The 14,475-nt window shown below is 51.3% G+C and overlaps 1 protein-coding gene across 4 annotated transcripts in view; it reads right to left on the bottom strand.

Moving 5' to 3' along the window:
- Nucleotides 1-14,475, bottom strand: part of LOC132382893 (histone-lysine N-methyltransferase SETD1A-like) — a 34,543-nt gene that overhangs the window by 2,790 nt on the left and 17,278 nt on the right. For all 4 annotated transcript variants that reach the window (XM_059953428.1, XM_059953429.1, XM_059953427.1 and 1 more), the window contains 6 exons: nt 14,127-14,459; nt 12,887-13,957; nt 6,855-7,018; nt 1,332-1,475; nt 874-993; nt 266-403 (listed from right to left, as the gene is read on the bottom strand). In XM_059953428.1, coding sequence (XP_059809411.1) covers nt 266-403; nt 874-993; nt 1,332-1,475; nt 6,855-7,018; nt 12,887-13,957; nt 14,127-14,459 — 1,970 coding nt within the window. The remainder of the gene's footprint in view (nt 1-265; nt 404-873; nt 994-1,331; nt 1,476-6,854; nt 7,019-12,886; nt 13,958-14,126; nt 14,460-14,475) is intronic.

Genomic DNA, 14,475 nt, shown 5'->3' with positions numbered 1-14,475 from the left:
TCCCTCCACACCATCCTGGGGTCAGACATGTGGTGAGGATCTGTCTACACCATCACGTCACACACTCCCAGTGTCAGACACAGGTTGAAGCTCTACACTGTCCTGTCATACACTCCCAGGGTGTTACACAGAGGAAAGTCCCTCCACACCATCACGTCATGCATACCCAGATCAGACACAGCGTGAGGCTTCCTCCACCCTGTCCCATTACACACTCATGGGGGCAGACACTGAGTGAAACTCCTTCCATACCGAGCTAACTCACCGTACAACAGTGGTTGATGAAACGGGCAAGGTTCCCGGACTTGGTGGCATCGATGATTGTGTCGTGATCCACTCGGAACAGGTAGCTGCTGCCGATCCCTTCTTCCTCGTACCTCCGCTCCCGCATGTCAGCGACCATCTGCCAGGGAGGGAGAGGCAGTGAGAGAAGCGGAGGGTGGGGCAGGGAGCACAAGTTGCAGATGGAAGAAAGAGCTCCGAGAGGCAGGTGGGGGAGGGAGGGAGAGGCAGTGAGAGAAGCCGAGGGTGGGGCAGGGAGCACAAGTTGCAGATGGAAGAGAGAGCTCCAAGAGGCAGGTGGGGGAGGGAGGGAGAGGCAGTGAGAGAAGCCGAGGGTGGGGCAGGGAGCACAAGTTGCAGATGGAAGAGAGAGCTCCAAGAGGCAGGTGGGGGAGGGAGGGAGTGGGCAGCAGGAACCACACGCACACGCAGTCTCTGTTCCTGTCCCTCTCGCGCATGGTCTCAGTCTCTCTCACACAAACACAATCAGTTTTTCTCTCTCTCTCACACGCGCACACACAGTCTCTCACGCACACTCTTTCTCATGATTGGTCTCTTTCCAGCGCGCACAAGACACAGGAAGAGCCCAACCTGACGGATGTTCTGTCCCACGTATTCGATGACCATCTCATCAGCCGCAATGGGCTCCATTGCGAACAGACCCCATTCGTGTATGCGGCTCCGGCCGAACCTCAGCTTCTTCTTCCGGAACTGGAGGGGGAGCCCAGTGTGAAGTCAGTTCCTGTTAGCATCCAGTCCCCTCCCTCCCTCGCCTTCCCCTTCCTCTCGTTCTCTTGCACACTCCCTCTCCCTCCTTTCCTCGCAACATCTCCTCTTCCCAATTCCTCATCCCTGTGCCCCACCCTCTGCTGACCACCCTCACCTCCCCATCTCTTCCCTCTCACACACCCCACTTGCCCCTCCCTCTTCCTCCCCACCTCTCCATCTCCCTCCTGCCCCCGTGCACCTTACTGCCGCTTGCCTCTACCTCACCCCACCTCGCTCATCCCCTCCCATTTCCACCCTCCTCTTCCCCACCCCGTGCTGACCTTGAGCTGATTGAACTTGAGCAGGTCACTGTCCAGGACAGCAGAAGCGCCGATGGCGGTCAGCAGCCGCCTCTGCTCAGAGCGTCGCTCCGACAGCAACCGGTTCGAGCCCTGGCTGGGGGGGGCAGGGTTGCAGAGGAAAGACTGCAGGGTGGTGGGGGCAGATGGTCAGCGTCCCAAGGGTGAGGGAGGGGGGAAGTGAGAGAGAGAGCGAGAGGGAAGGGAGAACGAGGGAGAGCGACGGGAGGGAGAGGAACAGCGAGAGAGGGGAGGGAGAGGGACAACGAGAGGGGGGGAGAGAGACGAGAGAGGGGAGGGAGGGAGAGAGAGGGGAGGGAGGGAGGGAGAGAGAGGGGAGGGAGGGAGAGAGAGGGGAGGGAGAGGGACAGCGAGAGAGGGGGAGGGAGAGTGAGAGAGGGGAGAGAGGGAGAGTGAGAGAGGGGAGGGAGGGAGAGCGAGAGGGGGAGGGAGAGCGAGGGAGAGAGGGGAGGGAGTGAGAAAGGGGAGAGGGAGAGCGAGGGGGAGGGAGAGAGGGGAGGGAGAGGGGAGGGAGGGAGGGAGAGGGAGAGGGGGGAGGGAGAGCAAGGGAGAAAGGGGAGGGAGAGGGAGAGCGAGGGAGGGAGAGCGGGAGAGGAGAGCGAGGGAGAGGGAGAGCGAGGGAGGGAGAGCGAGGGAGAGGGAGAGCGAGGGGGAGGGAGGGAGAGAGAGGGGAGGGAGGGAGAGAGAGGGAGAGAGGGAGAGGGAGAGAGGGGGAGGGAGAGCGAGGGAGAAAGGGGAGGGAGAGGGAGAGTGAGGGGGAGGGAGGGAGAGGGGAGGGAGGGAGAGAGGGGAGGGAGGGAGGGAGAGAGAGGGAGAGAGGGGGAGAGAGAGGGAGAGGGGGAGGGAGAGCGAGGGAGAAAGGGGAGGGAGAGGGAGAGCGAGGGGGAGGGAGGGAGAGAGAGGGAGGGAGAGAGAGGGAGAGAGGGGGAGGGAGGGAGAGAGAGGGAGAGGGGGGAGGGAGAGCGAGGGAGAAAGGGGAGGGAGAGGGAGAGCGAGGGGGAGGGAGGGAGAGAGAGGGGAGGGAGGGAGAGAGGGGAGGGAGGGAGAGAGAGGAAGAGAGGGGGAGGGAGAGAGAGGGGGAGGGAGAGCGAGGGAGAAAGGGGAGGGAGAGGGAGAGAGGGGGAGGGAGAGCGAGGGAGAAAGGGGGAGGGAGAGAGAGGGAGAAAGGGGGAGGGAGAGCGAGGGAGAAAGGGGAGGGAGGTTGAAGGAGGGTTTGCAGATCGGAATGGGTACGAGGGTGAGATATGAGGAATGGGGATGGCAGATGGCCAAGGGGTAGGGATTTGAGGTGTAGGGGTTGAAGTGTGGGTGGTTGAAGGGAAGAGGGGGAGTAGTGGAAGGGAAGGAAAGAAGGGAGAGAACACGTCAACACAGTCCAACCAGGGGATGCAGAACGACACTCCCACCCATCTTGAGCTTCTGACATCAACAGGATGAGAACCTATTGGAACGCATATATCCCCAGCCTCTACTGGGATTTTTTTAATTAAGTGTAATCGTGAACAACAGCGATCAGAAATGCTGATCAAGTCAACTAGTTCCCAAAGAGAACTCTGTTTGGCCAATCAGATGGTTCACTGCTGCTCAGCGATGGAACACAAGAAAATCATATGTACGATTAAGAAACATTAAAACATAGTAGAAATACTGGAGTCATGATGATCACGATCAAGTCTGCCGGAGAGAGACCGTGCTAGCCCCAACCTCGCTCTGATAGGCCACACATCCCCAACTATGCTGGGATAGATATCACATCTCCCTCCCCCACCTCTGCTGGGGAGCGTCAAGGATTAGTGGGATGTCAGTATAAAAGTTATAGGGCACACACTTGCCGATGGTGGGGAGTGTCGAGAGACAGGATGCAGTTAGGAATGGTGTGAAGGAAAGAGTACACATTGTGCACGTTTGATGCGGCAGACCCTGTTGGGGCATAGGTGACTGAGAGTTGCGTGTGTCCTGTGTCCACGGGTGCAGACCATCGTGGTGCGTCTGTCCTCTCTCAGGGATGAGGACTTTGCAGCTCTTGTTGGTGTTCCAATAGTTTTGGGTTTTTACGGAACGGGGCTGCTAGCCGTATCCTCATGTTTGATGAGGATATATGGATTTGGAGGAAGGTGTGTGGGGAGGGAGGGAGAGAGAGAGAGAGAGAGAGGGAGGGAGGGAGGAGGAGAGAGAGAGAGAGGGAGGGGGAGAGAGAGAGAGGGAGGGGGGAGAGAGAGAGAGAGAAAGAGAGGGAGGGGGAGGGGGGAGAGGGGGAGAGAGAGAGAGGGAGGGAGGGAGGGGGAGAGAGAGGGGGAGAGAGAGAGAGAGGGGAGAGAGAGTGAGAGAGGGGGAGAGAGAGGGAGGGGGAGAGAGAGAGAGGGGGAGAGAGAGAGAGGGGAGAGAGAGAGAGGGGGAGAGAGAGAGAGAGGGGGAGAGAGAGAGAGGGGGAGAGAGAGAGAGGGGGGGGAGAGAGAGAGAGAGGGGGAGAGAGAGGAGAGAGAGAGAGAGGAGAGAGAGAGGAGAGAGAGGAGAGAGAGGAGAGAGAGGAGAGAGAGGAGAGAGAGGAGAGAGAGGAGAGAGAGGAGAGAGAGGAGAGAGAGGAGAGAGAGGAGAGAGAGGAGAGAGAGAGAGAGAGAGAGAGAGAGAGAGAGAGAGAGAGAGAGAGAGAGATATCACAGTTGCAGTCAGCTGGCACAGAAGCAGGTTGTTCATGTTGATGAAGATTCCCGTCAATGCTTGCCCCATTTGCCCACGTTTGGCATGTATTTCTCTACACCTTCCTTGTCCAAGGTACTTTATAAACCTTACTAATGTATGTGCCTCAATGCCTTCCTCTGGCAGCTTGTTCCATTTATGGATCACTGTCCTTAAAGTCCCCCTCTCATGTTAAACCCATGTCCTCTGGTTTTTCATTCCCTGACGCTGGGGGAGAAAGACTACAAGGTCACCCTGTCACTCTCACTTCAGGGGATAAAGTCCCAACCTGGCCAACTTCACTCCATAACTCAGACACCCCTCCCCCCAAATCCCAGGAATATCCTTGTAAGGGCACATTTTGGATACTGTGCAAAGTTTTGGACCCGCATCTAATGGGGTAATGGAAGATGTGCTGGCGTAGGCAAGGTTCCAGAGGGGGTCTAAGAGAATGATCCCAAGAATGGAAGGATTAATATATTAGAAGCAACACATGCAAATTTGTGGAGGGAAATAAATGGTCAACATTTGAGGCTGACATCCTACATCATGACTAGAAAGGAAAAGGGCAGAAGCCAGAATAAGATGGGGCAGGGGAAGGAGGACAAGTTTTTATGTTTGTTGTTTTAACATTTCCAGTATCTGCAGGGTCTTTGGTGTCTTCGATGTATTAGTGTTTGATGGCTCTGGGGTTGTACTCGTTGGAGTTCAGAAAAATGGGGGAATCTCATTGAAACCTAACAAGAATTGAAAAGCCGAGAGTGTAAGTGATGTTTGCTATAGTAGGAGAGTCTAGGACCAGAGGACACTGTCTCAGATTAGATGGATCTCCCTTGAGAACAGAAATGAGGAGGCATTTCTTTAGCCAGAGGGTGGTGAATCTGTGGGCGGCTGTGGAAGCCAGGTCACTGGGTATATTTAAAGCAGAGGTTCATAGGTTCTTGATTAGTAAGGGCACCCGAGGTTATGGGAAGAAGACAGAAGAATGGGGTTGAATGCAGAACATGGAGCAATACAGCACAGTGAGGGTGCAGAGGTTTATCAGGACGCTGATGGATTAAGGAACATGTCTTATGAAGAAAGGTTGAGCGAGCTAAGGCTTTTCTCTTTGGAGCGAAGCAGAAGGGGGTAACTTGACAGAGGTGCATAAGAGGCATAGATAGAGTGGACAGTCTGAGACTTTTCCCAGGGTGGCAATCACCAATACCAGAGGGCATCCTATGAAAGTGAGGAAATAATCAGCTATGACTTGAATCAGAACAGAGAAAATGGGCTGAATGGTCTAACTCTGCTTAAGGTCTTAAATGTCATCTACCAACTTAATGATGTCTTTCTTTTAGCTGGTTAACTAGAACAGCACATGATCCTCCACCAGTGCTACCTAAATGTCCCAGCTCCCGTACTCCAGTGCTCTATCTTGTGTGTCTATAAGACCATAAAATATAGGAGCAGAATTAGGATATTTGGCCCATCGAGCCCACTCCGCCGTTTCATCATGACTAATCTTTCCCCCCTCTCAGCCCGTTTCTGCCTTCTCCCCAACTAATCAAGAATCTATCAACCTCTGCCTTAAATATATCCAATGATGTGGCCTCCACAGCCAACTGTGGCAACAAAATCCACAGATTCAACACTCTCTGGCTAAAGAAATTCCTCCTCATCTTTATTCTAAATGGGTCCCGATTGATGGCGCAATAATATCAGCGCCAGACTCCGGAGCGAAGTTTCCCGAGTTCGAATCCAAGTCTGGTTGAGCGTTGAGCTAGCAACTCAACCTCGTCAAAAGAAGAATGGCTTGCTATGGAAACAGTGCCTCAATAGCTCCACTCTCAAGTTAAGGGCTAATTTCTTCTTCTTTATTCTAAATGGACGTCCCTCTATTCTGAGGCTGTGTCCTCCAGTCTTAGACTGTCACACCATAGGAAACATTCTCTCCACATCCACTCTTATCGAGGCCTATCAACATTCGATAGATTTCAATGAGGTCCCCCCTCATTCTTCTGAATTTCAGTAAGTATAGGGCCAGAGCCATCAAACACTACTCAAACACCTTCTATCCTGGAATTATTTTTGTAAACCTTCTCCAATGTCAGCACATCCTTTCTTAGATAAGGGGTCCCAATCTACTCACAATACTCCAAGTGAGGTGTCACCAGTACCTTTTAAAGCCACAACATTATATTCTTTCAAGTTTCTTCTCTCTGGGTAAGAGTCACTACATAGAATGTATCTGGCTCTAGCACTAGTTCCAGCAGTGGTTTCCAAGCACTTACCTCTTACATCTCCCCTAAATTTTCCTCCAATCATCTTAAAAGGATATTGTCTGGTACCAGCCATTGCCACCCTGGGAAAAGCCACTGGATGTCCACTCCATCTATAATCTCATCTCATAATCTTATACTCCATTATCAAGTCACCTCTCACCCTCTTTCACTCTATCTTTCCTCATAAGGCATGCTCTCCAATCCAGACATCATCCTGGCAAATCTCCTTTGCACCCTCTCTTAAGTTTCCCCATCCTTCCTATACTGAGGTCACTAGAACTGGACATGGTAAGTGTGATCTACCCAGAGTTGTGTAGAGTGCAACACTAACATGCTACGAGCTCAATCCCCTAACTGATGATGGCCCGCACACCGTACGTCTTCTGAACCACTCTATCACCTTGCGTGGCAACTGTGAGGGATGTGGACCCGATTCCTCCGTTCCTCCTCACGGCTACGAATCCTGTCGGACTTTGTATTCCACCCTCAGGTTTGACCTTCCAGAGGGTATCACTTCACACTTCTATTGATAAACTCCACTTACGTGGGTGAGGAGGGTCTCTCGGGGAGTGACAGGAACCCGGAGATAAGTGTCCTTTTCCTTCTTGCTGATCTTGTAGAATCCCTCGCTCCTGGCGCTTCCCGAAAGGTGCTCCCTCAGCCCATCCTCCGAGCGCCTTTTCCTCTTCGGGCTAGGGATGTTGGTGAGTGCCAGTGGTCAAGGAAAAGGGCCATCTGCTGGGGCAAGTCTGATTCCCGCTCTCCTCCCCGCCGAACCTTGCACACATCATCCCCTCCCCTCCTTTCTTGCTCATCCTATTCCTCTACTTCTTCACAAAATGCTGGAGGAACTTAGCCCAGTAAGTCAACAGCATCCAGATCCCATCCAAGCCAAGTTCTCTTCTTGCTGTTGCAATTAGGCAGGAGGTACAGGAGCCATAGGCCCCACACCACCAGATTTAAGGATAGTTATTACCCTACAACCATCAGGCTCTTGAACCAGTGAGGATAACTTCACCAGCCTCAATTCTGAATTGATTCCACAACCGACAGACTCACTTAGAAACTCTTTACAATTCATACCAGTATTTGTTTCCTTTTCAGTTTTTCTTTTGCACAATGGTCATTTCTCTGTCGTTTACATTTTTTGAAAATACTATTGTATTTCTTTATCCCCTGTAAATGCACTCAAGAAGATGAATCTCAAGGTAGCCTATGGAAACATATATGTATATACTTGAATTATAAAGTTACTTTGAACTTTTTGACCGTTTATTTCTCTCCATGCTCAAAGATCTAAGCAATTTTTTTATTATCAGAGTACATATATGTCACTATACACAACCCTAAGATTCATTTTCCTGTGGGCATACTCAGCAAATATATAGAATAGTAACTATAACAGGATCAATGAAAGATCAACCAGAGTGCAGAAGACAACTAACTGTGCAAATGCAAATATAAATAAATAGCTAAAAATAATATGAGATAGTGAGATAAAGAGTCCTTGGATGTGGGAACATCTCAAAGATAGGTCAAGTGGGTGTAATTATCCCCTTTTGTTAAAGAGGCCGATGGTTTAGGGGTAGTAACTGTTTGTGAACCTGGTGGTGCGAGTCATGAGGCTCCTGTACCTTTTACGTGATGGTAGCAGCGAGAATAGAGCAAGTCTAGGGTGGTGGGGATCTTTGATGATTGATGCTGCTTTCCTACGACAGAATTTCATGCAGACGTGTTCAACATTTGAGAGGGCTTTACCCGTGATGTACTGGGCCTAATTCACTACCTTCTGTAGGATTTTCCGTTCAAAGATAGTAGTGTTTCTATACCAGGCTGTGATGCAGCCACTTAATACTCTCTCCACTACACATCCATACAAGTTTGTCAAAGTTTTAAAAGTCACGCCAAATCTCCGCAGACTCCAAAGTAGAAGTGCTGACTGACCTACTGATTTAGACCATTGAACAAGTGAAGCAGAGTACAAGCCCATCAGCCACAGCAAATCATCAACGTATAAACCTACTTCAAGATCAATCTAACCCTTCCCTTCTACATAACCCTCCATTTATATTTCATCTATGTGCCTAATGTAAGTTTCTTGAATGTCACTAACGTATCCGCATCTAACAGCACCCCCAGAAGTATGTTCCACACACCCACCACTCCCTGTGTTAAAAAGATCTAATTCTAACATCACCCTATACCTTCCTTCCAGTCACCTTATAAGTTACGTCCTCTCTTTTTAGCAAAGGCACCAGCTGTCCACTCTCCTCCATTTTCTTGTGCTTCTGTTTCCTCAGTAGGCTAAAGAAATCCAGCACATTCTCCATTAACCCTGTGCACCCTGGAAAGCATCCTGTCTGGATGAATCATGGCAGCCGCTGTGCCCGCGATTCCAAAGGACCACAGCTCCAGCTCGAGAAACCAGCCCCCCTCCCTCCATGGACTCTGTCTACACTTACCACTGCCTTGAGAATGCAGTCAGAACAACAAAGACCCCACCCACCCTGGGCATTCTCTCTTCTCTCTCTTCCCATCAGGCAGAGATGCAAAAGCCCGAGGGTCTGCGTCACCAGGCTCAAGGACAGCTACTACCCCACTGTTGCATGGTCCCCAGCTACAATGACAGACTCTTGATCTTACAATCTACCTCGTCGTGGTCCTTGCAACTTAACATCTGCACTCTCTCTTATTGTTTTACCTTGACCTCAATGCACTGTGTAATGATCGGATCTCTATGAACACTATGTCTTGTACACCATTGTTGTCATTCCTCTCCATGATTGTGGTGCATCGGGCGGCAACCTTGGCGTTTCTTTGGCATCTGTTTTCTATGAAGCCGAGTTGCCAGCTCGACACTCAACCCAGTACGGATGGGAAGTGTGCAAGGAGCCGGCTGGGTTCCAACCTGAGACTATTCAGCTCAAAGTCCAGGTTGGATACCATCAACCTCAGTATGTATAACAATAACAAGGTTCCGGTTCGTCACTTTTCTTTTTACACTCCTCCACGCACTGGGGGATGATTAGTCCAAGTGAGGGGAAACCAGATCACCCAGGGGACGCCCAAAGGGAGGCAGACAAACCACACACACACAGAGCTTGGGTCTCTGGGGCTGACAGTGCCTCTACCTGCTATGCCACACTGGCAGAGTTAACACACGCTCCATCTATTTACCCTAGTTGCACCCTTGGGGAGACATGCAGCACCATGTACCACCCACCTGTGGGGATACCACAGGAGTTAAGGGACCTTGTAAACCACAGACCCACCCTCCGTCTTTGGCTGAGGGAGGAGCCAACGTGAAGTGGCAAAACGTATATTTTTTTAAAGCAATGCTCACTGGATCTGGATGTCAGTAGGCTGCCAGCATTGCCCCCCCCCCCACCCCGGTCCTAATTAAGCCATTGAGAAGGTTGAAGGGAGTGAATTGGGGGAAGTGAGTTTATCACCAACCCCAAATTGTCTGTGAAAGTGGAAGTTTGCTAGCATTCATTACGCATCCCTAATCGCCCCCCTCCAAAAGGCAGGGAACCTGCCAGCACTTATCACCCATTCCTAAATGCAACTTGGGGGGGGGGGGGTGTTTAACCAGCATCAATTGCTAAGTCTTCTCAAGAAGGTGGGGAGTTTGCTAGTCTCCCATCAGTACAGTGGGAGTTTGCCAGCATTTATTGCTCCAGCACTAATCACCCTATGAGAAGGCGACAGGCTTACCAGCATTTATCACCCAACCCTAATCACCCCGAGGGTAGGTAGGGGGTTTGCCAGCATTTATTACCCATCCATTGTCACATCTCAACAAAGGGGAAGGTTGCTGAATGATCACCTATCCTTCTCATTCAGTCTTTGACAACCCATTTTAAAACCCCCGGGAAGGGTCCCTCAATGAGAGGCCTTGAGAGCCATCCCCCACCCTCGCAAATTTACCCTCAGGCCCCTTGAGAAGACGCACTCATAGAAACATAGAAAATCTACAGCACAATACAGGCCCATTGGCCCACAAAGTTGTGCCAAACATGTCCCTACCTTAGAACTTACTAGGCTTACCCATAGCCCTCTATTTTTCTAAGCTCCATGTACCTGTTCAGGAGTCTCTTAACAGACCCTATCGTATCTGCCTCCACCACCGTTACCGGCAGCCCATTCCATGCTCTCACCACTCTCTGCGTAAAAAACTTACCCCGACATCTCCTCTGTACCTACTGCCCAGCACCTTAAACCTGTGTCCTCTTGTGGGCACATTTCAGCCCTGGGAAAAAGCTTCCAACTATCCACACAATCACGGCCTCTCATCATCTTATACACCTCTATCAGGTCACCTCTCATCCTCCGTCGATCCAAGGAGAAAAGGCCGAGTTCACTCAACCTATAAGGCATGCTCCCCAATCCAGGCAACATCCTTGTAAATCTCCTCTGCACCCATTCTATGGCTTCCACATCCTTCCCGTAGTGAGGTGACCAGAACTGAGCACAGTACTCCAACTGGGGTATGATCAGGGTCCTATGTAGCTGCAACATTATCTCTCGGCTCCTAAATTCAATTCCATGATTGATGAAGGCCAATACACTATACGCCTTCTTAACCACAGAGTCAACCTGTGCAGCTTCTTTGAGCGTCCTATAGACTCGGACTCCAAGATCTCTCTGATCCTCCACACTGCCAAGAGTCTTACCATTGATACTATATTCTGCCATCATATTTGACCTACCAACATGAACCACCTCACATTTCTCTACGCTGAACTCCATCTGCCACTTATCAGCCCAGTTTTGGATCCTATCAATGTCCCGCTGTAACCTCTGACAGCCCTCCACACTATCCACAACACGTCCAACCTTTGTGTCATTAGCAAACTTACTAACCCATCACTCCACTTCCTCAACCAGGTCATTTATAAAAATCACAAAGAGTAAGGGTCCCAGAACAGATCCCTGAGGCACCCCACTGGTGCAGAATATGACCCGTCTACAACCACTCTTTGCCTTCTGTGGGCAAGCCAGTTCTGGATCCACAAAGCAATGTTCCCTTGGATCCCATGCCTCTTTTCTTTCTCGGTAAGCCTTGCATGGGGTACCTTATCAAATGCTTTTTTGAAATCCATACACACTACATCCACTGCTCTTCCTTCATCAAGGTACTTAGTCACAAACTCAAAAAATTCAATCAGGCTCGTAAGGCACGACCTGCCCTTGACAAAGCTATGCTGACTATTCCTAATCATATTATACCTCTCCAAATGTTCATATATCCTGCATCTCAGGATCTTCTCCATCAACTTACCAACCACTGAGGTAAGACTCACTGCTCTATAATTTCCTGGGCTATCTCTACTCCCTTTCTTGAATAAAGGAACAACATTTGCAACGCTCCAATCCTCTGGAACCTCTCCCGTCTCCATTGATGATTCAAAGGTCATCGCTAGAGGCTCAGTAATCTCCTCCCTCGCCTCCCACAATAGCCTGAGGTACATCTCATCCGGGCCTGGTGACTTATCCAACTTGATGCTTTTCAAAATCTCCAGCACATCCTCTTTCTTAATATCTACATGCTCAAGCTTTTCAGTCTGCTGAAAGTCATCACTACAATCACCAAGATCCTTTTCCATAGTGACCACTGAAGTATTCATTAAGTACCTCTGCTATTTCCTCCAGTTCCATACAGACTTTCCCACTGTCACACTTGATAGGTCCAATTCTTTCACGTCTTATCCTCTTGCACTTCATATACTTGTAGAATGCCTTAATGCTGCCTGCCAAGCCCTTCTCATGGACATGTCCTTCTAGCTCTCCTAATTTCCTTCTTAAGCTCTTTCCTATTAGCCTTATAATCTTCTAGATCTCTAACCTAGCTCTCTGAACCTTTTGTAAGCTTTTCTTTTCTTCTTGACTCGATTTATTACACCAGGGTTCCTGTACCCTACCATAACTTCCTTGTCTCATTGGAATGTACCTATATAGAACTCCACACAAATATCCCCTGAATATTTGCCACATTTCTTCCGTACTTTTCCCTGAGGACATGTTTCCAAATTAAGCTTGCAATTTCCTGCCTGATAGCTTCATAATTCCCCTTACTCCAATTAAACACTTTTCTAACTTGTCTGTTCCTATCTCTCTCCAATGCTATTGTAAAGGAGACAGAATTATGATCACTATCTCCATAATGCTCTCCCACTGAGAGATCTGGCACCTGACCAAGTTCATTTCCCAATACCAAATCAAGTACAGTCTCTCTTCTTGTAGGCTTATCTACATATTGTGTCAAGAAATCCTTCCTGAACACACCTAACAAACTCCACCCCGTCTAAACCCCTTGCTCTAGGGAGATGCCAATCGATATTTGGGAAACTAAAATCGGCCACTCAAGCGCACTTTGAGAAAACTTCATCTCACTCACAAACACCCGAGATACTTCCTTCCCTCCCATTGTCCTCTCACTCAAAACCTCACCAGGAAACACTCCACGCAAAGCAACCCCACCCCCTCCAATCAGAAGGAATACCCCATTTACCTCACAACTGTAGAGACAGAAACCCCTCCCTCCCCCTCCCTTGCTCCAGGCTGAAAGGATATCAGTGTGGAAGACCCAGTGTGTGTCGTTAAGCCAGTCAAGGGCAGTGTCCTCCTGCAGCAGCTGCTGATAGGTGAGGCGGAGGTAGTGAAGGTCCTCAGGGTCCAAACCTGAGTTCCAGATCTCGTACAGAACAGCCATCTCCTCGAACTCAGAGCGCAGCTGAAACCTGCCAGCACCCTCCCCCTTCTTGCCAGCAGGGGGCACCTCGCCTGGTTCCAGCCTCTTGGGGATCAAGCGAGTCCTTGCTTCCTCCTCACTACTGCCCCTCTCCTCTTCTTCCTGTGCAGCAGCGGGGGCCCGGAGGTCAGCCTCGGGGTAGGGCGCACAGACCACCTCTTCCGGCGCCTCCAGCACTGCGTCCAGATGGTCACTGAGAAGCTCAGGAGGGGGTGGAGGGGTGGTGGAGGTGTCCAGCTGGGGTCGGGCGGCCTCGGGGGTCTTGCGGCGCCGAGGCGGTGGTGAGGGGAGGGGGGCAGGCTTGGCATAGCTGTGCTCCAGGTGGAAGAGGCGCTCGGGACGACAGGGTGCGAGGGGGGGAGCCCCCTCCTCCTCCTCCTCCTCCCCATCCGAGGAGCCAGAGGAGGAAGAGGAAGAATGGGAGAGGGAAGGGGAAGGGTGTCTCCCCTTGCCAAAGGTGAGGGCGATGCTAGCCAGCCCGGCCAGGTCGACCCCTTTCTCCAAAGACAATAAGGATGAGGGTGCGTGGGGAGGAGAGAGGGGGGTGTTGGCCAGCTGAAGAAGTGAAGAGGCGCCCAGCTGCTCTCGGAAGTGGAGGCTCTCCTCCGCCAAGGTGTCCTGGCGGTGATGGGGGCGCGCCCGGGCCCCAACGTGGGCAGACGGTGACTTCACCAGCCCAGCGTGATCCAGCGGCAGGTTGGAGATGGTGGTGGGGCCCGCCGACAGCTCCCTCTTTGCCTCCTCCTCCTCCTCTGACAGAGAAAAGGACACCCTCTTCCGAGGCGTTGGCTGGAGCACGGGTGCCTGGCGGATGCTCACTCCTGCGTCCTCAGGCACCTGCGGCTTGGCTTCAGGCGTCGGAGGAGGAGGTTTCTCTGGGGTATCTGTGCACTCTGTCAGGGGAGAAACATTGGAGGTCAGGGAGGGTCCAATGCCTGGTGTTCACCACCACCACTCCCCCGGTATATCAGACGCCCGATTCCAGAGGGGAGGAGAGGACGGTGTGTCTGACATCTGGTCGGGGAGGCGCTGGAGAGAGGATGGACACCACTTTTAACTCACCTGTTTTAAGTGCAGGTTCCTCCATCCCCTCGGACTTCACCATAGCATCCACAGGCTCTCTGCTGCTCTCCTCGCTGTCTGCTGCCGGCTGGCTATCCTCCTCCTCGAGCTGCGGCTCCTGGGAATTTCTGTTTGCCGTCTCCACTGCCTGCTCGAGCTTGGACTCCTTCTCACCAGTCACAGAGCTGTCCATGGTGGAGTCATCCATCGTGTCTGCCATCTCCTCCTCCTCCTCTTCCTCCTCCTCCTCAGAGCTGCTGGCAAAGCCCGTTGAAGCTTCGGACGCCTCATCAGAGTCGCCAGCTTTCGAGGATGTGTCGCTAGCTGCCTCATCTGGTGGTGGGTGTTG

The sequence above is a fragment of the Hypanus sabinus genome, chromosome 29 (assembly GCF_030144855.1).
Source record: "Hypanus sabinus isolate sHypSab1 chromosome 29, sHypSab1.hap1, whole genome shotgun sequence".
Classification (NCBI taxonomy): Eukaryota; Metazoa; Chordata; class Chondrichthyes; order Myliobatiformes; family Dasyatidae; genus Hypanus; species Hypanus sabinus.
This window is presented reverse-complemented; position numbering and strand designations above follow the sequence as displayed.